This window comes from Xenopus laevis, chromosome 2S (assembly GCF_017654675.1).
Source record: "Xenopus laevis strain J_2021 chromosome 2S, Xenopus_laevis_v10.1, whole genome shotgun sequence".
In the NCBI taxonomy this organism is placed as follows: domain Eukaryota; kingdom Metazoa; phylum Chordata; class Amphibia; order Anura; family Pipidae; genus Xenopus; species Xenopus laevis.
Window position 1 is genome coordinate 140,915,252 of NC_054374.1, and position 25,870 is coordinate 140,941,121.

The 25,870-nt window shown below is 39.8% G+C and overlaps 1 protein-coding gene across 2 annotated transcripts; it reads left to right on the forward strand.

Moving 5' to 3' along the window:
- On the forward strand, window positions 1–24,653 carry LOC100127287. 2 transcript variants are annotated; one of them, XM_018250189.2, is made up of 15 exons: window positions 1–314; window positions 516–645; window positions 1,995–2,096; window positions 2,592–2,725; window positions 4,680–4,705; window positions 6,797–6,900; window positions 9,494–9,525; window positions 11,575–11,651; window positions 13,448–13,524; window positions 14,225–15,170; window positions 17,072–17,127; window positions 17,333–17,381; window positions 20,893–21,018; window positions 23,456–23,518; window positions 24,117–24,653. In XM_018250189.2, the coding sequence occupies exons 2-15, from the start codon at window positions 523–525 to the stop codon at window positions 24,182–24,184; spliced, it is 1,983 nt and encodes a 660-aa protein (XP_018105678.1). In that variant the 5' UTR covers window positions 1–314; window positions 516–522; the 3' UTR covers window positions 24,185–24,653. The 2 variants fall into 2 exon arrangements, with proteins under 2 accessions (XP_018105678.1, XP_018105677.1); XM_018250188.2 differs by lacking the exon at window positions 1–314 and having other exon boundaries at window positions 437–645.
- Window positions 24,654–25,870: the final 1,217 nt, after the last annotated feature.

Genomic DNA, 25,870 nt, shown 5'->3' on the forward strand with positions numbered 1-25,870 from the left:
GGGCTTGGAACTGTCAACGGATGAATGACCCTCATTGTGTTAAAGGAGAATTCAACCCCCCACTATAAAACCCCTAAGCTACATACAGGGCCATATTTATATATACCACCCCTATCCACATTGTGGATGGCAAGCTTTCTTCCAAACAGCAGAACACAATGTGGTTGTCATTATCTTTGCATTTATTAAAGACGTTCTGCACCAAAAGCTGCAAAAATCTGTCTGTTCTGTACATTTTAGGACATGCTGAGGGGAGTGTAACAGAGGTCTCACAACTGATAAATAACAGGCGAGGGAGGAGGGGAGTGGGGCAGGTAAGTTCTAAAATATATACCATTACTGTGTCTGACATTTGAGTAGCTATAACACATACATGGCCCACAGCAGTGAAATAGTCATTGCTGCACTTGGGAATTGAAAGTGAAACTAAGTTCTTCCTATATTAAAACTGACTACTTTAAAACTGATTCAGTAAGTTCCTTCTCTTCCTGGGCTCAACTGTTCAACATTCTCAGTGCCGTCATGTCAACTTCTACACCAAATCAAGACTTTTGTGCCTTCTGTCACCAGTGGGAGCAGAATGAGGAGACGGGTGACTTGCTTAAGACCAGTGATGATAAAATAACAGCCCATTTTTACTGCATGGTAAGTTATTGCATCTGGGCTTTAGAGACACTGGGGTTTATTAGCAGAGCGGGAGGCTTTTATGTTTTCTACCCTCTTGTTTGATATGTGACTTATTTGATTGCACATTGCATACCTCCCAACTGTCCCTTTTTCAGAGGGACAGTCCCTCTTTTGACAGCTCAACCTGAGGTCCCTCATTTGTACTGGAAAGTCCCTCTTTTCTCTGCACTGAACAGCCAGAAAAAGAAACAAAGTTTCTAACTTAATCGGCTTTTGGCAGAGAGGCCAGTACAGCTAACAGGTGCAACTAAGATGCTTTATAACAATTTTGAGATAAGAAAATAAGTAATTTTAACAGTTTAGATAAGGAGAAATATTTTCAAACTTTTATAACCTGCCAAACTTTGTGAAATGAACATGGTAATTACGGGGTGTGGTCAAAAAAATTTTGCCGCGCTACATGACAAAAAAAATTTTTGTCCCTCTTTTTACTTCCAAAATGTTGGGAGGTATGACATTGTAGTTTGCTTCTCAAACTTGTATTTGCCAGCACTGTATATCAACACACACATTTCGTTTCATGACTGGAGTTTTTCATGAGCTGTCTTTTCTGATTATATTAGAGGAAGGGTCTCTATGCTGAACTATAGAAAAGGCCCATAGAGGCTGCAGCATCAGGGCCCACCCCAGAACCCCCCGCCCCAATCGCAACACTTGTCCTACCCCCCTTACCCCCTCCAGAGTGTACCTTTTCTCTGCTCTTCGCAATCAGGTGCATGGAGCATACAGCGATGCGCAATATGTTGGAGCTCTAAAAATACATGTTAATAATAATAATCATTTAATGTGCCCATGGGGAGCGGGCTCGGCCAGTGTCCCGTCAGCCCATTATGATCCCGTGTGTTCCTGGCTGGTGGCTTTGTCACCATAAGGGTGCTAACCCCAGCTAACTTCCTCATTGGAGCGTATAGCTGCTCACAAAATAATCTGCACTGCCTTTCACTTCTAGAGTGACTATAACAAAACTTCTACCACTAACTGGGCCTGACACCTGCTCAGATCCAATCTTGTACCCACCTCCTCCCTAAGTGGGATCCAGGAAAAAAGCCCTGAGCATGTGTTGTCTACCTTTTACGCTTTTGCAATCTACTGGGCAAACACTGAATTGCTATGGCATCAAACTTTTCCCTGGAAAATGAAAAGTCACCCAGGTCACATGGAGGACCACCGTAGCTGTCCAAACTAAGGGGAAACTACCTGAGAAAAATATCTCTAAACCTCTCTACAAGTAGATATATTGAAGGACAAAATAGATCCTATACCTTTAATATGAGACATATATAACAGGTTTTGGTGTTTTCTTCTAGATCTTTTCACCTAACGTGATAGCAACAAATTCACCCCATGAAGAGTTTGGTGGCTTTGATAGACAAACTGTAGAAGATGAAATCAAACGTGGAAAAAGGATGGTAAGATTATGGCACCATGTTGGTAAAGCGCTATGATGGGTGTAATGGGTTTTGAGGCTATTTTAGACCAAAAGGGTTAAAGTCCAACTAACAATATAGAGCTTGTGTTGTATTGGACTCTAACACACCAGGCTGGGCCTTCGCTAAATGGAAGTAGTGAAGGGTGTAATGCCACTACAACTCCCATATGCTACTGTGCATGAAAAACAAACTACAAGGGCACCAGGAGGTTCTTGCAACAAAAATAGAACAGTTTATTTGTCCAGGACAGATCCACAGGTTTTGTACTTACAATACACAGCTGTCTGGGTCAAAACTACCTGACCGGTTTTAAATTAGGAAAACCGGGCAGGATTCCCTATGATTGACACGGCAATTGCTGATGTCACAATCCGCCCCCTCTGCATCACAGCCCATCCCCTCCGCGTCATAGCCCCACCCCTTGCCTGGTCTCCACCAAATTGTAAACCATGATGCATGTGTTTCAATTTTCAGAAATGCAGCAAGTGTAACAAAACTGGAGCAACTATTGGGTGTGATGTCAAATCTTGCCGAAAAACCTATCATTATATGTGCGCAAAGTCTGACCGTGCATCAATTATTGAAAATGAAGGAAAAGAACAATATTTGTGAGTATATATTCCACTTGCATTGAAAAGTGGTAAAAAATCCCCATTGTAAGACCAATGGCACACTTGTTTTTTTTTCTGCCTGTTATTTCTACGCAGGTGGAGAAATTGGCAAATTTTTGTGTTCCATTCCGCTTCCATGTAGTATGTGTTTTGGCAAAGCATCAGCTTGTCAGCACACACCCAGAAACAGGATGCAATTTTGCACCAGGTTCCCTGCTACTCTTGTTACACCACTGGTGCAAGGTAATTTAGTGGATATTTACAGGCCCCTGTGAAGGGTTATAATAGCTGGTGTAGTCTCCATGGTTTTTCAGTTTTGAATACTGAGAACAAAAGCAGTGGGTCATAATAAAAATAAAGTAATCCAACTATGAATCTGTGTATTGAAACTTGTATGTGATTCACATAGTGGGTGATTTATTAAATTTAAAAAAAAATGTAATTAAAATTGTAGATTAAGGAACTGTATGAAAAGTGTTTGTTCACTCTCAAAAGTACAATTTGGAGAAACGAATATTCAACGATTTTTCATAAACCGTTCCCTTAATGTCACTTTACGACCAAAACCCAGAACATGTGTTTTTCACAACATAAAAAGCTAAAGTGGTTCTGAATTATTCATTGTGCCTCATTCTTATGAACAAGCTATTACTATTGTAATGGGTTTCTAGGTAGCAAGGTAATCTATACCATCATACTAAGGGGGTTATTTACTTAACTCCGAATGCAAAAATCACGAAAAATTTGTGATTATTTTTTATAAAATCAGACTTTTAAAAAAAAAAAAATCAGAAAAAGTCTGAATCAGAAAATCTGGCATCTCGGACCTGTTGAGGTTGCATATAAGTCAATGGGAGAAGTCACAATGATTTTTTGATGTGCGCTGGGCTTCGTACAATATCCGAAGATTTGGTGGTTTTTGGGGTGAAAAATCGGAAAAAATCATGAAATCTTTTTTTCCCCCGCAAAGCTAATTTTCGGGAAAATTTAATAATAAATAAGCGTAAAAAACCCAAGCGGATTTGATCGGCGTTTGCCGCAGAAAATGTTGAGATAAAATCGGACTTTGATAAATAACCCCCTAAGGCTAAGGGCACACTAGGCGATAGCGCCGCGATTTGACTCGCGGCGACTTTTCGCCGCGACTTTTAATCCGCAATCGCTGTGGAAACTTTGGCGCTGGCGTCTATGGGGAATCGCGAGCGTAAAAACACACGCGGCGATCTTTTTTCTATTGTCGCTCGAAATCGCCTCGCTAGGCGATTTCGAGCGACAATAGAAAAAAGATCGCCGCGTGTGTTTTTACGCTGGCGATTTTACGCGATTCCCCATAGACGCCAGCGCCAAAGTTTCCACAGCGATTGCGGATTAAAAGTCGCGGCGAAAAGTCGCCGCGAGTCAAATCGCGGCGCTATCGCCTAGTGTGCCCTTAGCCTTAGAGTAACTGTCAGTATCCAGGTCTTCTTCTCAAAGATCTGAAAACTTTGGGAAGGTCACAAAGGATTCCTGCCTACTTATGGTTGTTCTGTAGTGAGTCAAGTAAAATAATTTTAATCTATATAAGAAGAAAAGGAGGTAGTTTGGGAATTACATTCATCACCCCCCCCTCCTAGCTTTTCTTTCAATTATTAGTTCTATTTTTGTTTCTTTTAATATTTATTTTTATTTGAATTTGTTCACGTATCTGCTGGGAGAAGGCAGGTAAGATGTGTGTGTGTGGATGCATGCAGATCCAGTGACATCACTACTATGCACCAAACCTGTCTTAATGTTGAGAGCTCGGTGCATGTGTTGCTGGATCTGCACACATCCGGACCCAGCAGTAGTCTAGAAGGGGATGTAGCCTAGGGGCCCCACATCTCATTAATCCTCTACTGGTTCTTGCACAAATAAACTCATCCTGTATAACATGGTACCTTCATTTTTTCTCTTCTTGTTCCCTGTTTTTCAGAATTTACTGTATTAAACATAGAGAAGGTAAGCAATCAAATTTCAAATGGGCTTTAAATATGTCTGCATGAAATTAATACAGGTATGGGATTTGTTATCCGGAAACCCGTTATCTATAAAGCTCCACATTACGGGATGGCCATCTCCCATAGACTCCATTATAATCCATCACATTTTTCAAAGTCATTTTGTTTTTCTATTCAATAGTAAAACAGTACCTTGTACTTTATCCCAACTAAGATATCATTAATCCTTATTAAAGGGAAATAAGCCTATTGGGTTTATTTAATGTTGAAATTAATTTTTAGTAGGCTTAAAGATGGAGATGCAAAATATGGAAAATTATCCAGAAAACCCCAAGCCCCGAGCATTATCGATAACAGGTCCATTACCTTTACATAATAAAAATGTGTTAGAATGTTAGTTTTCTTGAAAACACACCGGGGTTAAATTTGCTTAACTTTGAAGTTGCGCCAGTGACGGCTTCGCTCACTTCGCAACACTTCGCCTCGCTAGGGCAGCACAAATTCACGAAGATCCGAAGTTGCGCACAGGTTACCAAACGGTTTCAAAGTTGCGCTAGGGATAATACGATAAGCAGTCCGAAGTTACGCTAGCGATGCCTAATTAGCATACAGCGTGCAAAGTACAATGGACATGTATGCTGCAGCAACTTCACAAGTCCAGGGAAACTTAATAAAATTAAATAGAGGTCTTATATTGCCCTATACATGTGCCCACTGTATAGTTTAGGTGCCAATGTAAGGGGGCAGGAGGATACCCCGAAAACAATTTTCAATCTTTTTCAGCCTTTCACCCAGTAAAAAACACCAGCGTTTCAACTTTTTTTTTTTTACAAACTCCTATCTACTCTGTTGCACTTTGCCTGGTATGAGCCTGCAAAGTAAAGTCTGGCGCAAGAGGTAACGTTCAGTAAAATCCGGAACTTGAATTAGCGTAGTTATGTCCCTTCGCCAGAGCGCAACTTCGCCTGGCGTAAGGGTGTGAAGTACCACTAGAGTCTGTCTACTTTGCTAGTGAATTTACGCCAGGGACCGTTAGTAAATCGGCAAAGTGGCAAAATAACATCACGCTGGCAAATTTTTGCTAGCGTTAACCACTTTGCCCTTTAGTAAGTTTGCCCCCTGGTATCTACCGTATATACTCGCGTATAAGCCGAGTTTTTCAGCACCCAAAATGTGCTGAAAAACGCAACCTCGGCTTATACGCGGGTCATACGTAGATACGCTCCTTCCGCGGCCCCAGCAGGACTGTCTGTGACTGACTGTGTCGCCACCCGGAGCAGGTCCAGGAGCTCCGGGCGGCGCGTCCTTCCCTGCCGGCGTTCGCTCCCAAAATGGCGGCGCCCATGGCCGCCACGTGGGTAGCGGCGCCGGCCGCTACCCACGTGGCGGCCATGGGCGCCGCCATTTTGGGAGCGAACGCCGGCAGGGAAGGACGCGCCGCCCGGAGCTCCTGGACCTGCTCCAGGCGGCGATCATACAGACAGTACTGCGCTATGGGAGAGGGAGGTATGTTGCAAATGTACCAAATCATAGTGATAAATGTTATGGGTTAAAACCCCAGCCCCTTCCAAAAAACAATATTACTTTATGCTAATGTTATTAAACTTTAAATCTAAAAAGCTACAGTTATCTTTTGGATGAAAGAGACCCAGTGCCAGGAACATGCTCAATATTAAGTAAGTGCAAAGTGGTCCAACAAAAATATAACCTAAATGAGCCTGACACAGGTGCAATGTCGCCAGATTTGACAAATGTTTTATCAGAGCTGCAAGGCTCTCAGGTCCAGACAGTCCTGCGCTATGGGATCACACAGACAGTCCTGCGCTATGGGAGAGGGAGGTGTGTTGGGGCCGCGGTACCTTTTTTCTGCTTTCCTAGGTGCAGCACCTCATTGGCACATTCACATCTTGAAATCTGACATGGGGCCCCTAGGCTTATACACGAGTCAATACATTTTTCCAGTTTTCTTAGGTAAATTAGGTACCTCGGCTTATACACGGGTCGGCTTATACACGGTATGTTTGGAAATAGGATTTTATCTAGAAATTGTAAAATCGTCATTAACTAAACTTAGACATTGTGTTTTGTTTAGACAAGCAGGATGGAAATGAAGTTAGTTCTGATACAAGATCAGTTTCCAGCACCAGTTTATCTACAGAGAATTCTGATGCATCGACCAAACAAAATAATAAGAGGGTAAGAGAGATACATGGCTGATACAGGTACAGGTAAATTATATATTAATATAATAATATATATCTGGTAAGCTTCATATTAGAGGGTTTCCAGATAAGGGGTCCTTCTATAATTTAAATCACCGTATTGCTATAAAGAGTTGAACACTAAGGGCAGAGACACACGCTCAGATTCGGGGAGATTAGTTGCACAGCAACCAATCTCCACTTCTTCGGAGCGACTAATTTCCCTGAACTGCCTCCGGCTGGCTAGAATTTAAATCGCCGGCGAGGTGGCAATCGGTGCGCTTTGTTTTCTGAAGTCGCCCGAAGTGGCCTCACAAGAAAACTTCGGGCGACTTCCTAAAAAACAAAGCACTCTGAGTGCCATCCTGCCTGTAATTTAGATTCTAGCCAGCGGGAGGCAGTTTGGGGAGAGAAGTTGCCCTGAAAAAGAGGCGATTTATCTCCGGCGACTAAGGGGCAGATTTATCAAGGGTCGAATTTCAAAGTTAAAAAACTTTGAAATTCAACCATCGAATTGGCCAAATTCGATAGTCGAAGTTTTCTTTTTGAAGTTTTTGCCCGTTTTCGGTCGAAGTTAAATCGTTTGATCGATTGTAGAAATCGATCGATCGAACGATTTTCAAGAAAAAAACTTTGACTTTTTAAAAATAAGCCAAATTTCGGTTCTAGGAGATCCCCATAGGCTAACATAGCAATTCGGCAGTTTTTTAACAAGACAGTAAAAATCGAAGTTTTTTAAAAAGACAGTACATCGATTTTCAAATGGTCGAATATTCAAAGTATTTTCAATTCAAATCGAAGTCGAATTTGGCCTTTTCGATGGTCGAAGTACCCAAAAAATACTTTGAAATTCAACGTTTTTTAATTCGAAAATTCACTTCAACCCATAGTAAATGTGCCCCTAAATCTCCCCAAATCTGACCATGTGTCTCTGCCCTAAAAACCAATAGGCTTTATCATAGCTTGGTTATTAAAAGGTACAAAATATTACAGAGTGGCAAATCAGAAGATATAAAAAAATGCTTGTTTAAAAATAAAAAGGAGAAAAATGTATTTTGGAGCTTGCTGACTAACACATTACCTGTACTTATACTGTACAGTGTTCACTTTGATGTGATTTAGTAATCTGCCCAATTTTCAGATACATATTGAGGGATAGGCTACTGGGAACCCACATAGACAGTCCAATAAACTGCTGACTTGGTCTAGAGGGGCAGAGTCAGTAGTAGTTTTTACTACCATGTGGTTGTGAGATCATTGGAGATAGTACAATTTGAATCCATTTTCCAATACAAATGCTGTGTATTGTGCTCCAATACAACTTGGCCTGGTACTGGTTGTTGCAGCTGGTGGATTTACTGGTGGCTCTGCTTCTTTCTAAAGCAAAATATTTCCATATACAGGCATGCCCAACATCTGCCAATAGCCGCAGTTTAATGGTTGGCATTGATACATAACATTACCTAGGTTCAAATCTGACCACTACCAAATCACCAAACTACAAAAACTGATTTAATAAAAAATAACCCCAAATCTCACCCTTACTGACCTGCAAATCTCACCCTTACTGACCTTCAAATCTCACCCTTACTGACCTTCAAACTGGATTGCAAAAAGACATATTTCTATAGCTCAAACAAATTGACTTTCAGGCTAACGGTGGCCATTGATTTTACAATTAGGATCTTTGGTCGCAGGAAAGATTGTTTGTTTTCAATACAGATGTGTAAAGCTGAATCGTCCAATATATATGTAAAAACAATAGAATTCTACCTGTATCTGACGATTCAGCAGAGGCTGGTGTTCAGATGCCTTCAAAGGTGCCTAATCAAAAGGTTGCACCGAATCATACAATATTATCTGTGTGTTTATGCCGCCTTTGTCACTGCCCTAAACTCCCTGGAGACAAACCTACAGTTTGCCAACTACTGGTATAGTTGTTAGCACTGAATCCTTACCACTACATTGGTTTAGGTTCAAATCTGGCCATTACCAAAAGACTAAACTAAAATGAACTGATCATTTAGGATAAATACTTCTAGCAACCTTCGTCTTTACTAATGATTCAGCATGTTAAAATAGTTGTTTGGCAAAATATATTTGCAGTTCCTATTGTATAAAATGAATGGTTACTGCACAGGGGGATAAAAGTGGGGATTGTCCTTAGTGCCCAGATTGTAAATAAGTCATTATATGGAAAAGCGAACGTATATGTGCTCCAACTGTTCTTGTATGATATTGAATTTTATCCATCACTGAAAGGAAAGGTGAAATCACAGGCTTTATAAACATTTACCTGATACTCCATTCTGGTGTTCCTGTTAGTAGAAAACTGCACTGGCCCAGGGTATTTCTGACAAAGCGTCACTGAGCAATTGGCTTCCTTGGCATCTTCCTTCTACATTGATCCTGGGCCAGTATATTTGTGGTAGAGAGAAAAAAAGAAAAGCCCGGGGTATCAGGCAAGTGAATAGTATTATTGGGGTATAATAAAGCTGCTGTACAAAGGGCACTACTAATGTGAGGACAAATGGGGGATTAAAAAATTACATATGCAAAAAAATTCAAAATAACTTTTTTTTCTTTAGAAAATGGAGAAAAAAAAGGAAGAAACACCAAGGTAAAGAAAATTTGTCTACAATAAAGGTTTCTGCTGCATATATTCACTTTATATTTTCATTTAATAAATGGAAATTCTGCTATTAAAGCAGAGGCCACTTTTGCATTTGTAAATCTGGATCTGGAGCTTGAGAATAGGGTGTGTGGCCCCGAGGAGGCAGCCCTGGTGCTCCCCAAACACCACAGTCCAACACTGACTGTCTCTTCTTCTTAAAGGGGAAATATTCTGAAAATTAAAATCCTAAAATATATGAAATATAATATATTATTAAAATAATAAACCTTCTAAAATGTAACCAATTACAAATTCTGTATTTTGTGAAAATAATAACTTAATCTCCCTCTCAGCAAAATCTGCCATCTGAAATATACTGTCTGATTTAGCCTGAACACAGGCAGTAGCCATCTCTTTTCTATATTGAATCAGCTTGGCACGAACACACCTGGCGGGTTTCAGCGAAAACCCATGAGTTTATGCATTTTGAGCCAAAACCTGCTGGTCTGTTCAGTCCCCGTGGCCCTATCCTAAAGCTCACTCTTTCAAAGGACAAAAAATCCTGTTGTTTTTCTTTGTGCTGGTTAGCTCTTAATAGGCGTAGGTATTTCTCCAAGGATTATCAATAACACACCTGGAGCAATGGGGACACATCCAGGACCAGACTAGCAATCTATGGGTTCTGGCAAATGCCAGAGGGGCTGCTATAAGGCCCAATAGAAAGTCAGTATTTAGTGGGCTGGTGGAGGCTTTCGGGCCTCTATGTGGGCTGATTGGGCCTCTGTGTACCTGAAATGCCAGGGCCTATTTTAATACTCAGTCCGGACCTGGACACATCCATCTCACAGGGCATAAATTACAGTTTCCACAATAGGGGATTTTATATTCCCCAACATACACACAAACAAGCATATATATATACATAGTGATGAAAACTCACCCTCTGTTGATCTCAGCTCCTAGTCTCATGACTCTACTTTCAATATAGAAACAACACAGGAATTATCTAAAATTATCTAAAATTGTGCCACTGTAGTAAGCCTAGCAGATCATACCTATAATCCTATTGTGACAGCTCGTGTATTAAGTAGACTCTTAATAAAAATAATGTTTCTTACCAATACATGGCCCGAATCCAATTTGCTATATAAAAGATACTGGGAATTTCTCTCACGCAGTGCCTCCACCTAGCAGGATCTGGAAATGGTCCCACTAGGAAACAATAATTTTTAAAATAATTAAAATGCAGTAACAAATATAACTTTATATAAACTGGCAGAGAGATGTAAAATGAAATTACAATATATCAGTAACACCCCTGTTCTGGTGTGTGCGGTAAGTCCAACCCTGGCACAGTGTTTACCAGGCACAATCCCACATTCCACTCCAGGTGGATAAAGACATAGTCATTGTTCAGTCTTTTCCCCCAAGAGCGCTTAGCCAAGGTAGTGTTACCTATCCCAGATACTTTTCCGGTTGGACAGAGGTATTTGCTCACATGTAGCAGGCACACAGACAACACCTGTTCTCACACAGGGGACACACACTGGAGTATTTCAATGCGCCCCCAGGCATCTGCAGCGTCTTAGATCTGAAGGCTGGGCTCCCAACCTTTCCAAGTCGAGCTCGCAAAGCCTCCTTCAAATCAGCAGGGCAAACTCCCAGCACTGCCCAAAGTGTGAGCACATTAAAGCCCTCTTTCGCATGACATCTGATTACAGGCAGCTCCTTTCACAGTCTTTCTGCCGCTCAAGAACCTGCATAGTTGAGCTCATAATGCTTGGGGCCCCATGCCCCAAATCCTCCAAGGGTCTCACCATCCCTTGGGCTGTTTCATCTTGCTCAAGCCTATGCACTCCTAACTGAAGTGGAAAGGGAAAGAAAGAGAGTCAGTGGCAACTCATCTTTTTAAAGAAATTATTCAACTGTGACACCTTCTGGCCAAATCTAGAAATGCCGTTCAGACCATAGGGGAACTTAACCCTATAGACCCTACATACCATTTGCTTACAATGTATTACATGTGAAAATACTAATTAATGATTTTTTTGCCAGATGCAAGAGACGTCTAATTCCTAACACTGATACTGTAAATTTGCAAGGGTTTGATGGCAGATCTCCCTCTTCAGACAGTAAGCATATTTGTATATTACATATTTGATTAATAAAGGATTGAGCACAAAAGTATATAGTTAAAAGTATGCATGCACTGAATGTACAGTTAAAAGATGGGCAGTCAAATACACTAGTCACAACCCTCCAATACAAGTAAAGACACTGATGGATCTTAAAGGCACAGTAACACCAAAAAATAAAAGCATTTTATAGGAATGAAAATATAATGTATTATTGCTATGCATTTTTAAAAGGTTTGTGTTTGCTTTAGAAAGCCAACACCAGTATATGTAGTTAGGTTGTTGTGTAGACTTGGGGCAGCCATTCAAGCTAAAAAAGGAGAAAAGGCAAAGGCTACTTAGAAGATAACAGATAAACTCTGCAATAGAATACAATGGTATACTGCAAAATGTATCTGTTATCTGCAATGTAACTTGTAATTAAAGGAAAACTAAATCCTAAAAAATAAATGTGGCTAAAAACACTATATTTTATATAATGAACTTATTTCCCCAGCCTAAAGTTTCAGCTATTCAATAGCAGCAATGATCCAGGACTTCAAACTTGTCACAGGGGGTCACCATCTTGGAAAGTGTCTGTGACACTCACATGCTCAGTGGGCTCTGAGCAGCTGTTGAGAAGCTAAGCTTAGGGGTCGTCACTAATTATCCAGCAGAAAATGAGGTTGGTCTGTAATATAAGCTGATGCTACAGGGCTGATTATTAAATTTTGAGGCTAATTGCACTGATGTATGTTCTGCCATGTGGTAATTATCTGTATTAATTACTAATCAGCCTTATATTGTGACATTTCTATTCTATGTGTACTGTATATTGTGAGTGGGTCCCTAAGCTCAGTAAGTGACAGCAGCACAGAGCATGTGCAGTGAATCAGCAGAAAAGAAGATGGGGAGCTACTGGGGCATCTTTGGAGACACAGATTTTCCCTGCTAAAGGGCTGTGGTTGCCTTGGGATGGTACAGAAGCCCAAAACATAATGTACAATAGTTGTAGCCTACTTCTTTAGTTCAGGGTTTAGTTCTCCTTTAATGTCTGCCCCCATGTTTGTTTATATAAACTATATTAGTGGTTCTAAAGCAAACACACCAGTTGTAGGGAAACAATACATTATAGTTTAATTACTTTAAAGGAGAATTCAACCCCCTAATTTCCCCCTTCCCCCCCCCCCACCCTAAATAGGCCCCCTCTCTCCTCCCCCCTGGTCTACCTGCACCCTGGGCAAATGCCCCTAACTTTCTACTTACCCCTCCTTGCAGGTCCTGTCCAGCGGAGTTCACAGCAGCCATCTTGTCACTTTCGGTCTTATTCCTGTAGTGATCGGCATTTTCGGGCGCATGCGCAGTTGGAGGAATCTTCCTGCGACTAAATGCCTTTTCTTTGGGGCGACTAATCTCCCAGAACTGCAGCCCCCTTTGTTTTCACGAGGAAATTTCGGACGATTTCGGAAAACAAAGTGCCGAGAGTGCCATGCCGCAGGCGTTTTTTCATTGTAGCAGGCGGAAGACAGGGGAAACATTTACGGGAGATTAGTCGCCCCAAAGAAGAGGCGATTAGTCGCAGGGCGACTAAATCTCCCCGAATCTCCAGATGTGACATTACCATAAACACAATTTTTTGGTGTTACTGTTCCTTTATCACCAAGAATTTCTCTATTGCTGGTATGATAACAAGAAGAACTAATTCAAATGAGGTCATGTACTTACCACTAGTGCAGTTGCACAATGTTTGCTGTAGTTGGTGTGTGAATTTTTTTTTTCATATTTAATTTCCATGCATTGCTTTTTTGTTTTAGACGTGCAAACCATTAATGAGGACAAGGATGCAGATAATGTCACAGACCATTCATCGGAAATTCCAGTACATGAGCAGGTATATAGGGATAATATCATCCCCAAATTTTCTTTTTTAAATAATGCATTCTTTTTTCATTCATTGTTTATTACTTGGCAGTTTTTTATTGACTAAATCTATTATTATTTTGCCTTACTATGCGCTGTTGCTGAAACCCAATGAACATTCTGCATGTGATTAGTCCAGTCCTACAGTGTAATTAATATACATTTACAGGCAAGGAAGAAGACTGACGATAATGAAGGGACTGCTTTCTGTGAATGTTACCATTTGAATTTATCTCCTTATACAAACACAAGACAACTAAATTTTATAAATTAAGTAAAGGTATGGGAATCATTACAGAAACCCGTTCTCCAAAAAGTTCTGTGTTACGGAAAGGCTGTTTCTCATGGACTGCATTTAATTCAAATAATATAAATATTAAAAAGATGCCAATAGATATGGCAGAAGATGCCACTTTAGATTTAGGTTAGATTCTGTGATGAAGCATGGGGAACAAGAAGTCTGCTAAGGCCATAGCAGAGTTGCAAATGAGTCTCAAAAGTCAGACCAACCCATTTTGTTTGGGAAACGGTAAAAATAAAGAAACTGAGAGGAAGAGGATGACATGACTTTAAATCTGTATAAAAGCATAATTAATAATTAATTAATGCAACATATGATCAGCTCAATCTATAGATTTACAGATATCAACAAATATATGTTTTATTCACAGGCTGAGGGGTTGCATGTAGGAGACACACTAGTTGAACATAATGCTGTTCCTGTCAGTGCAGATGATACCTCTGCAGAAGTATATGCCAAAAAAGTCAAGCTAGTGAACAACAGTTTAGCTGAGGATCCCACGTGCTCTGCTTATGTAAAAAACACCTCAAAATCACAGAGTGAAAATGGCTGTAAAGGAAAAACTTTAACAAATCCTTGTTGTACAAGCTCACCCATTGTACAAAGCATATCTGTGGCACAAAACAGCAATTCTGCTTATGAAAATGGCATTAGTGTGGCACAACCTACAAACTCACCATCTAATGGAAATGTATCGAATTCACTGTGTGTTGCGGGCTCCCAGAATGAAGGTGGAGGAGGAATGGAGGAGGAATTAATGGATGGAACAACAGCAGTGCTACCTAGGCCCCTTCCAACCCAATCAGCACAGCCAAGTGAAAACATTCATGGAATGAACAGAAGATTACTTGAGCAACCAGTGATTGTCCCTGGAGAAGCCAGCAACCCCATTAGACCAATGGATAGAAATGTGGAGCAAACTATGAGCATTTCTGACTTTAATGACACATCCGAAGGGACTCCTGAATGTTTCTCTGAAGAAAACAGGGCATCACAAGGGGAAGCTTTGCACTATCTTAAAGTAATATGTATACCAGTGTCACAGGAGATTACAGCTGTAAATGATTCGACAAATGTGAAAAGATCATCAGGAGCAGAGGCTTCCTACTCATATGATAAACCAACAGAGTATACAGAGCCTCGAGCTGTACACTGCACCTCAGTGCCACAAAGTGAAGACTCTCAACCATCAGAGGCACAGTGCAGCAATGTAGCTATGGCTCCGGGTACAATATCCCCCAGCTGCTCCTCTTACAACCAAGCTGAGTGTCCAAGCTCCCCTACAGTACCCAATATGTGTGGTTCTTCTGAAGAAGGTGTGTACATTTTTGTATGGGATATTTTTATGTTTTCACACCATACCCCAACTAATTATAAAGTTACCTCTTGAGAGGGTCACTTCCCAAAGGAGACGCAACCTTTATGTTTTCCCACTGGGGACTTATATTAAAGATCAGTTGCCCGCGGTAGAGGAGATTTATCGAAAATCTCAGCATCTGTCCTTAAACCCTGCGATAATTTCATTATCAGAATGTTATTTAGTGAGAGATGATACTTGTAAATACTACAGAGAGATCGCTAATGTTAACACAAGTCAAATGTAATTCCTCCATGAGGAGATAGCTGTGCCAGAAACAGCAATGCTAAAATAACATACTGAAGCATATTTAAGAAGTTAATCCGTAATAGTTATAGAGCATATTAAAGATAACATGTATATTGTATATCTTCCTCTTTTTACAAAAATAAATGACCCAGCAAATGTATTAGTGACTGGTGTTCCCAGGGCCGCCATCAGAAATTATAGGGCCCCATAAGACAAAATTGGTGGCCAGGGTCCCCTCCATACAATAAAAGGGACCACAAAGGGTTTACTTTAGGGGGGCCCTGCCATGTTGCACTTACTTGATTAGCAGGACCGCCTGCTGTCAGTGAGCTGCCAACTTTAAAAGGGAGGGGGGAGCACAGGTGGCAGCATCTTCTTCCAGCGACACCATTCTTCCCTTATTGGTCGCAGAATTTTAAGTCCCGGTAAAGCTGCATGGCGATTGGATGAGCTGGAATGGAAGTTCAAACCTCAGCTATCCGATCCCTAAGCAGCTCAACTGGGACTTAAACTTTTGTGACCAATAAGGGAATGGATAGAACATGCCTCCACCTGTGCTCCCACCCTCCCTTCTGAAGTCGGCAGCTGTCTGAAAGCAGGGGGGCCCGGCAAATCAAGTAAGTGGAGCACGGCCAGCCCCCCTTACCCTACGGCCTGGTACAACCCCCCTCCCCCCGATGGCAGCCCTAGGCGTTTCCTAATGTCAGCACAGGTACTAAATATTTTATTTCAATACAAGATTTTCCTAATTGAAACATATTGGGGACTGGATATGTTCTGACTTAATCTACCCAAGTTTGGGTTCCAGTCTAAGATTGTTAAAATGGCCAGACACGGGCCAGTAAAAACTGCAGGTTTGACAATTAAAGCTGCCAATATCAGTCGATTCGGCAGCTTATCTGCCCATGTGTGGGGGCTTCCGACGGGTCTCCCCCAAAAATCGCCCAGATATCGATTGGGCAGGTTTGATTTTTCCTGCGATCAAGGACCACATCAGCTAGTTGATGCGGCCTTATGTCCTGTCCGCGCCCATTTTCTTTGTTATAATCCCATTGTTTGGCCCTAGGGCCCTGACATTGGTGGGCATATCAGGATAAGATCTGATAGTTTGGCAATCTCACCAAACAAGCGGATCTTATCATGTATGGCCACCTTTACTGGTCTGTGTAGGCTGCCAGTCGAAGGGCCAGAATGATTTTCTGGACAAAAATCAGCCACATATCACTTTTATAAGGTTTGAGTTTCCTATTGGATCAAGGACCAAATCAATCTGACAGCCTGCACAGTGGCAAGTGTGATCAGATGTCACCCCAGATCAGCCTCATATTGCCCACCTCACCCTCAAGGATACTGAATACTGAAACAGCATAGGATATTACTAAATAATGGCTGGGACCCCCCCCCCCTTCCCCTAAAAACGTTGATGCAAAAAGTTAATGAATTCCATATAATACTTTCTGTCACCTATTTTGGAATTTAAATTACCTGTATTATGAACACACGGATATCATTACTTTACATATACACAGTCTGCACAAAAGTGGCAATTTACCGGTATTTGACTTCCTTACTGAGTTTAAATACTAATAAAATTATTGTCTTTTCCATTAGTACGTAATGCTGAAAACCAAGAAGGGCCATTTGCAGACATGCATTTTTCTACAAAAGTAAGATTTTATTTTTCAGTTTTGTTTTTCTTTTTGATCAGATCCTTCATGAATGCATGCTTCTCTGCTTGCTTTTCTCCCATCTTTCACTAAATACGATTTTAAGCTAATGTCACACGTCACACAGGGGTCGGAACTCTGTCCAAAAATGTGTTGACTGTTTCTCATCACTGAGACAATGGGAATAATCCTTTTATTTTTCCAGATTGAAGTCATCAATGAATACATAAGAATTAAAAAGCAAAGAGATACAGGTGGGTGCTTATTTTTAAAATAAACATTTAACGGGACACTGAGTACAGTGGATCATAATGAGTCCAAGATTTTAATAACAGTTCAAATAGATGTTTAGAATATAATATGACTTATTCAAATGTGCATCTCTTTCTTTTAATTTGCCTAAGCAACTCTAGTTTCCTTCCTGCCTTTTTGTAAAGGAAACTGAAACCAGTAAAAAAGTAAAAGATAAAGTTAACATCAGCCCCGGATTTGTGGTGGGGTCAAAAAGACCTGGGCAAGATCAGTGTCAGATCCACTCCCTGCCAAATCTTCCTACAGCATCTACCTGCAGCGACCTCACTTTATCGGGCAAATTCAAAGTAATTCCACTTCTGTAAAAAGATATAGGCTTCGCAGTGTCTAAAAATGAAAAAAAATCAAGTTTCCCATAATACAAACACATATGTCAGAAATATGATTTTATGCATGAGAACATAGCAGATTTGGGGAGTTCTATGTCTCCCAAATGTGCCAATAACAAATAAAAAATATTTAAAGGGATACTGTCATGGGAAAAACATTTTTTTTCAAAATGAATCAGTTGATAGTGCTGCTCCAGCAGAATTCTGCACTGAAATCCATTTCTCAAAAGAGCAAACAGATTTTTTTATATTCAATTTTGAAATCTGACATGGGGCTAGACATATTGTCCCAGGTGCCCCAAGTCATGTGACTTGTGCTCTGATAAACTTCAATCACTCTTTTCAAAAAATCCAAGCAGTAAAAAACTGCATACTTCTGATTTCAAGGCCAAACATTCCACTAACAGTAGGTACCCTAAAAAACTACACATTATTGGAAAGAACAAATTCTGACTAATCCAAAATGGGTAAATATATCTTTCTACTCCAAAAAATTGCAATTCTTTCCTAAAGTCATATTTTTATATAATTAAAAAAAAAAAAAATTACCTCACAGCTTCCAGTCTAAAGCACCTTATCTCCCACATATCATTAGGTAACCAGATAAAACACCCTTTAAGGAACAGTTCAGTGTGAAAATAAAACCTTGGTAAATAGATAGACTGTGCAAAATAAAAAATGTTTCTAATATCGTTAGTTAGCCAAAAATGTAATGTATAAGGCTGACGTGAATGGATGTCTAACATATTAGCCAGAACACTACTTCCTGCTTTGCAGCTCTCTAACTCTGAGTTAGTCAGTGACTTGAAGGGGGGGGGCAATTGATCCTCAGCACTTGCAATTGATCCTCAGCACTCAGCTCAGATTCAAAAGCAACAGTTATGGCCCATTTGCCCCCCCCCACACTCAAGTCAGTGATTGGTTACTGCCTCGTAACCAATCAGTGGAAACCAAGAGAGCTGAAAAGCAGGAAGTAGTGTTCTGACTTTTATGTTAGACATCCAGTCACTCCAGCCTTTATACATTACATTTTTGGCTATATATATATATATATATATATATATATATATATATATATATATATATATTAGGAACATGTTTTATTATTTTGCACAGTCTGTCAGTTTTATTGTTACACTGAACAATTCCTTTAATATAAATGACAGGGTTTCGGTGACCAGTTTGATGCCCAATATGCTTAGGTATACCTAAGTATGTGGCATATTGGGGCCCTGAAAATTGTGTATGCATGTCTTTCTACTCCAAAGTACCAACCCGCAAAGCTTTCCTAAATTTGGTGATTTTGGTGATATTTCTGAAAATCTCCTCAAAACTTCCACTTTGCATTGCATTGCACTTTACTTATCTCCGATATATCATTTGGTACCAATATAAGACCCTAGATATGAATAAGTGTGGTCCACTGAATAGTTTGATGCCCAATATGCATAGTTTACCTAAGTATGTGGCATATAGGGGCCCCGAAATGAAGAAACCCCATACAAGCTATTATTTCTGGAATTCCAGATACTGCAAAATCAACACATTTTATAGCATTTGGTGCAAAGGTACAAAAAAGTAAAATCACCCCAGAAAACCATATATTTTTGGAAAGTATACATTCCTTTTAATCCAAATTAATACAAGTCTGTTTATTCCAAAGTACTAAGCTGCAAAGCTATCAAATTTGCCTTTTGTAAACAAATCCCCATGACTGCGTATTATGTGCTGTTAGACCCCCTAAAAGTATAAAGATCCCCCAAAACCATATATTTTTGTAAAGTATACATTCCGACAAATCCAAAATAGGTAATTATATATTTTCGACTTCAAACTACCAAACTGCAAAGCTACACTAAGTGCATAGGTTTTTATGACTGATGTCATAATATGTCATAATATGGTATGACTCCTGAATGAAGACAGAATGAAGAGAAACAGATGCTGAGAGAGGGATAGTGAAAATAAACTTGATTATTTCAGAGACTGCACAGAATTTTTAATTGATTGTATTTAGAAAGTTATTTATTTCAGTATTCTGAAGCTTATATTAAATGTTCATTTTCGTGATAGTTCCCCTTAAAAGGTGAACAACCCCTTTTAAAAACTACAGGTATAGGATCTGTTATCAGGAAAACCCATAATAAATCCTTAAATTGCTTTGCACTTGATCCCAACTATGATATAATGAATCCTTAAGGAAAACTATTGTATTGGATTTAATTTATGTAGAATTTTTTTTTTAGTAGACTTTTGGTATAGGGATCAAAATTAAGCACTTACCCAGTGGGCCCTGCCAGCCCAGACCCAATCCCTATGGGCACAATAGATTATGAGCTCCCTGCACCTGGCTCCCCCCTGTCATGATCGTGAAGAAAAGATAAAAGAGGTACGCTCCCGTTGGGGAAAAAGGATCGGAGGATGGTTGCCCCGATGTTACAGCCCTGGTGGGCCTGGACCTTCCCTCCCAGCACGACACTGGCACTTAGACTCCTTCCTTGCTCACTGCTGCTTTGATACTAACAAATCAGTGGAGAGGCTCTGCATTAAACTACGTCCACAGTTGGCCTTGCCTAGAAGTGCAAACTAAAGGAACTGGCAGTAACAGCCACAGATTACAGCTGCATTAAGGCCATAGATGCACCAATATTATCGTAGGAAAGATCTTGTGCGATAGTCGTTCCATGTGTGGTGGGAGAAAAGGCAACCGATATCGGTAAAAAGCCTTGGATATTGGTCATCTCTTTGAACAGGCAGGACTGAAGATTTTGTTTGGACACCTTTTAAAGGTTCCCGAATATTGTAACGCTGAATCATCAGATAGAACCAAATAATTCTTTTTGTTTTTACCTGCATATCTGATGATTCAGCTCTTAACATTTGTAGAGTGGACAAAAGCTCTTACGTATGATTGGTCTTGGGAAAGATCATAACTGTAGCATGTATGGCCACATTAAGGCAGTATTTATAGTGCAGATCATTTACCTGTGAGGTGTAGTGGAGCAGAATAGCAGTGTTCATTTTGGGGGACAGACAATCTGAAATGGGGTCAGTCCCCCGATGGAATGGGGAAAAGTAAATATTACGTTTTTAAGTAATCTGTTTTAGCTCAAAACATTTTCAGGTGCTGCCCAACAATTCTGGACTATGTGCCAAGAAATCCAATGCAGCAAACCCTTACTGGAACTGATTGAGAACTCTGTAAGATCAGTTACTCAAAAAGTCCTTAATGGAGAGGCTGAAAATGAGGGTATGTATTTTAATGTAATAGTAAATAAATCTTCATTAGCATAATGTAATTCTTATTCTTATGAAAGTCTCATACAAGCTCAGATACTGGCTGCTGAATGGGCCTTTATGTATGTTTTTTAATTTATATTTTAGCCCAACAACACAACAATATACAGGGTACCATGCATAAGCACTTTATATTCAGATGATTCTATTTATAACATTAATACAAAAAGCTGTACAAAGTGTAAAGGGTGGTCATTTTATCATGTTATAAAAATGACCTGTTAACTTTTCAATTGGTCTTTTTTATTTTTCATATTTTTTTTAATTATTTACTTTCGACTTTGCAATTTAAAAAGCTTTAAATGCATATATATGAAATAAGAGTCCATTCAGTTCAAATAATGCCTTTTTAGATTTTCATTCAGAAACTTTTGACAGCAATAGCTGCAACACCTAAATGAGCATGGAAAAACAGTCCCTTTACAGTTTAACATTTTAAATACTTAAAGAAATTAAAGATGCTTAGAATTAGAAAACAGTTTAAATGTACATGGTTTGCTGCTGCCTGGGCATGGCCCTGGAACCTGGATACAACTTCACATGTCAAATGCATAAAGAACTGAAGATACTTAGAAAACAGTTTAAATAAAATTTAAATGCACATGTTGTGCTGCTGCCTGGGCATGGCCCTGGAAACAATTTCACATTTCAAATACTTAAAGAAGCTTCCTTAGCTGTCATCACTCATTATAGACAATATACTACCCTAGTATAAAAAGTACTACCCTTGTATTAAAAGATTCCTCTAAAGTTGCTAATACAGCAGCAAATTGCTGACAGGTCATTAAAAGTTAACCAGTTTAGTGTGTATCTGCTCTTGACTACTACCCTGTGACTCGCTCTCAATAAGAATATATCTTATCAGTACAGGAAAAAGTTTTATATGGCTATGGTTTGAAGCACCAATCAGTAAGGTAACAAAGGAAGCTTTCTGTAAATCTTAAAGGGCACCTGTTGGGTAAAAACCTTATCCCCAACCAAAGGTGCAGGCTAATAGAGTCCGCATTCCGGTTGGGGATAACAGTAGTTTTTTTTAAAATGCCCCCTGCCAGCAATACGCTACCCACACCGGGAGGGAGCTCCCAGTACGAGTAGCATGTGCATAACGCGCATGTGACATCATGTGCATTGCGAGCAATTCATGGCTCATTTTCATTATGCGCATGCAAGCGACTGGACATGACTGCTCACACCGGGAGCTCCCTTCTGGTGCAGGTAGCGTATTGCTGGCGGGGGGCATTTTTAAAAAAAACAAACTACTGTTATCCCCAACCAGAATGCGGACTCTATTAGCCTGCACCTTTGGTTGGGGATAACGTTTTTACGCAACAGGTGCCCTTTAAGATTTACAGAAAGCTTCCTTTGTTACCTTACTGATTGATGCTTCCAAACATAGCTGGCAGGGGTCATTTAAAAAAAATAAATAAATAAAAAAGAAACTACTGTTATCCTCAACCGAAATGCGGGCTCTATTAGCCTGCACCTTTGGTTGGGGATAACGTTTTTACCCAACAAGTGCCCTTTAAGTAACTGTTTTGGCTGCCCACTTGGTTATCACACAAGTTACAATTGCTTCGTATTTTGTTCTCGAGCAACTACATTTTCTCTTATAAAATGTCTTAATTCAATTTGAAGAACAGTCCATTGACCTAAAACTGTGAAGATGCTTTATTGTATGGAATTCATATGTTCCTTCTTGAACTGCTAAGTGTAAGTCACCTTTACCAGGTAACATTTAAAGAAACTGTTTACTTTAGAAGTAACATCTTCGGACAGCTGTGCCTTTTGGAAGCTATATGATCTGTCACAGGTGCTCTCCCACCTCTTGCGATAGTAAAATATATCTTACACATTGAACAGAAAGCAGAGTTTTCATAGATTCCTGGTCTGAGAAACACGTTTGCTTCCTCAATTAGAATCCAACACAATATTGTATTTCCAACCACACTCCTTTTAGTTAACTTACCTCTTTCCAGGCTGACAAATATCCTTCAAGATGATACCTACTTTAGATACTTACCTGTTTATCCAGGATTGTAAATATCCAACATGGTAATAGTGAGAAGAAAGGATAAGTTGCCTTGGATGCTTAAAGACATTGAAGAAATCCAACTATGAGGAAAGCAAGCAAAGAGATACTGAAAATACAAAAACACACATTAGTACTACAGAAGCGATACAAGTCAGAATTCTAGAAATGCTTCAAATATTTACATTTTCAACCAGGCTTGTAAATTTTCTTCAATATGGAAATGGTGACTGGCCTCGAAAGTATAACAATGAAAACCAATAGAACAATATATGCATTAGTTACGAGAAAGCATATCAGGAAGAGACAGGACTATGTTTATTTTTTCATAAAATTAACTGTTAAATTGATATTTTTACAGATTATGAAACAGCATTTAGATACCTGTGCACAAGCAGAAATATTGAAGGTGTCTTTCTACAAGGTAAATATCCTTTTTGAATTAAGGAAACATTATCCATTTTTAGACTAGTGTCAGACTAGTAGGATCTCAGCCTGTGGAGAAACACAATAGTCTGTTGCTCCTGTCCTGATCAATGTGCCAGTACCCAGAAGCATTGTCTCCATCTGGATGCAGGCAATAGTGGTGGAAATCTGCAAAAAAAATTGCCTAAATCCAGTAGCCTAAGTCTAGCCAAACCTCTTCTCATACCACACTCTTGCCACACACTCACATGGCTTGGCTGGAAGGGATTGGGTGTTTCTTTCAAGCTATATACATATAAATATATTTATATAGGTGCACCAAGTCTGTGACCTGGGCAGAGTTGGACTGGAGCACTGGGGGCCCCACCAGAGCTGCCCCCAACTTCCAGACTCTGGACCTGGATCCTGCACCCACCGTCATGTCTGCCTGGCCAAGCTAAAGCATTCTAGCATTTTATTTAAATGCAATGAGCTTAAAAAACAAAAAAATTGCAACCGTTGTAGCATACCTGTGTTCAGCGGCTGTTTATAGCATGTAGTTTAAAATAAATATCTGCATGTCTATTAATATCTATTATCTATTCTCTTCTTGCTAGAAATGGAAAAGACAATTCAGGATCTTCTAAAAGCTAAAGAACTACTGCAAGCACTAAATTCTTTCTGAATAAACAGGAACTAAACTGCTCTTTTGTATCTCTTGTGGTTTTACATTTGCAAAGACTCATTTGCCTCATAAACCTCAAATTTCGCTGTTGTTTTTTGTTTTTTTTTTCTCAACTTTCTTTTTATTTAAATCAGATTTCACTTTTCCCAAAGGACTGTATATAAATCGCTGTTGTTTTTTTTTAACTAAGTTCTTTGGTACTGGTGCATGAAAGTATGGGTTTTAACATAAACATTATAGTCATAAAGCAAAATATTTTTTTTTTTCTTTAAAAACAAAATTGTGACTTGCCTACATTTGTCTGAACAATGATATGTTGCAATGTCAATGTTTTCTGTAAATAAGAACACAGCTGGTGCCATGAATTTGAAAGGCACTGCATGTACACAAGCAAAATTCGAATGAACTTGACTGTGCTTCAGGAGTAATGCATGCAAACCACAATCGTTGTGTAGGGATGTGAAAATCTTAGACACCCTTACACTTTACAGACAGGCACATCCCTAGTAATATGGACACCTCAGTGGGTCCTTATGGGGACCTTGTGCTTATGAAACCCCTGTAGTTCACACAGTTTACTCTAGAGGCACTGTGCCAGAGTATAAAAGGTTTAGGAACCATGTGCTCTGGGTCCATTGCTTTAGCCCAACCAAGCAGGCTGGAAGGGAATGGGTAGTGTCGACCCTAGGCGCCTTGGCCCTAGTAATTAGACAGCTATACTCGTTTATAGATCACTCTAGGAGTGGTAGAGAGGTTATTTAGTTGAGCAGCTCAAGGCTCCGCAGAGGAGATTAGAGGGATTAAGATCCCAGGGTATTACTGACCCGGAGTAAGGACTAAAGTGTTGAGATAGGGATGATAGGAATTCCCCTAGTCTGCCACTGGAAGATATCCTGAAGACTGGGCAATACCCATCACATGCTGTCAACGTACTCTGCTGTATATTCCCTAGCCTGTGGGGATTCAACCTATACGTGCTTTGAGTATATGCTTCCTTTATGCTGCTGTGTATATTCTATGCTCTGGATCAATGTGCTGAATGATCTATGTGCTATTGTTCAATAAATACAGTTCTATGTTCAACCGTTAAAGAACTACTGGCATCCATCATTGTGCTATCGCATATCCTGTTTAGAGTAGAAGAAATGTGGTGGATATCTGTCAAAAACTTAACGTGATCTAATGCAGCTAAAAAAGACTTTGTGGTATGCAGAGTACGATACAATTTTTGTAAAATTTAAGGATACTATAAGCCATGAGGCGTTTCATGACCGTATAAAAATCATGACCCAGGAACCCATGACCAGACAGGTGGCAACCCTAAGTGGTAGGATATTTAAGCGTGGAGTACAGTGGACACACACGAAAAAGGTATATTAGCAGTAAAATAAAATTAAAAAAGATATAGTACACTATGGAGGTAAAGGATTTTAAACTTAAGGCCATCTGGTATTTGCCAACTAGTATTTTTTTTAATATCCATGAATGTGGGACAGCTATGGGGCATGGTTTGTGGCCACATATGCCAACTTTTATATGGTTGTGTTTGAAGATACCACCATTATTGAAGGTGATGAAAAGTTGACTAGTGACCAGTAAACTGATACTATATCATCATTCATGATTTGTTGTTTGTCTGGTTGGGGAGTGAGGTGAGGTATAATATAATTACAGTACAACTACCAT

Bases quoted from the DNA above. Each gene is read 5' to 3' on its own strand.
- LOC100127287 (XM_018250189.2), top strand. From the start codon at position 523: ATGTCAACTTCTACACCAAATCAAGACTTTTGTGCCTTCTGTCACCAG. The intron at 646-1,994 runs GTAAGTTATTGC...GTTTTCTTCTAG, and splicing joins CAGCCCATTTTTACTGCATG to ATCTTTTCACCTAACGTGAT. The intron at 23,519-24,116 runs GTAAATATCCTT...TCTTCTTGCTAG, and splicing joins TGAAGGTGTCTTTCTACAAG to AAATGGAAAAGACAATTCAG.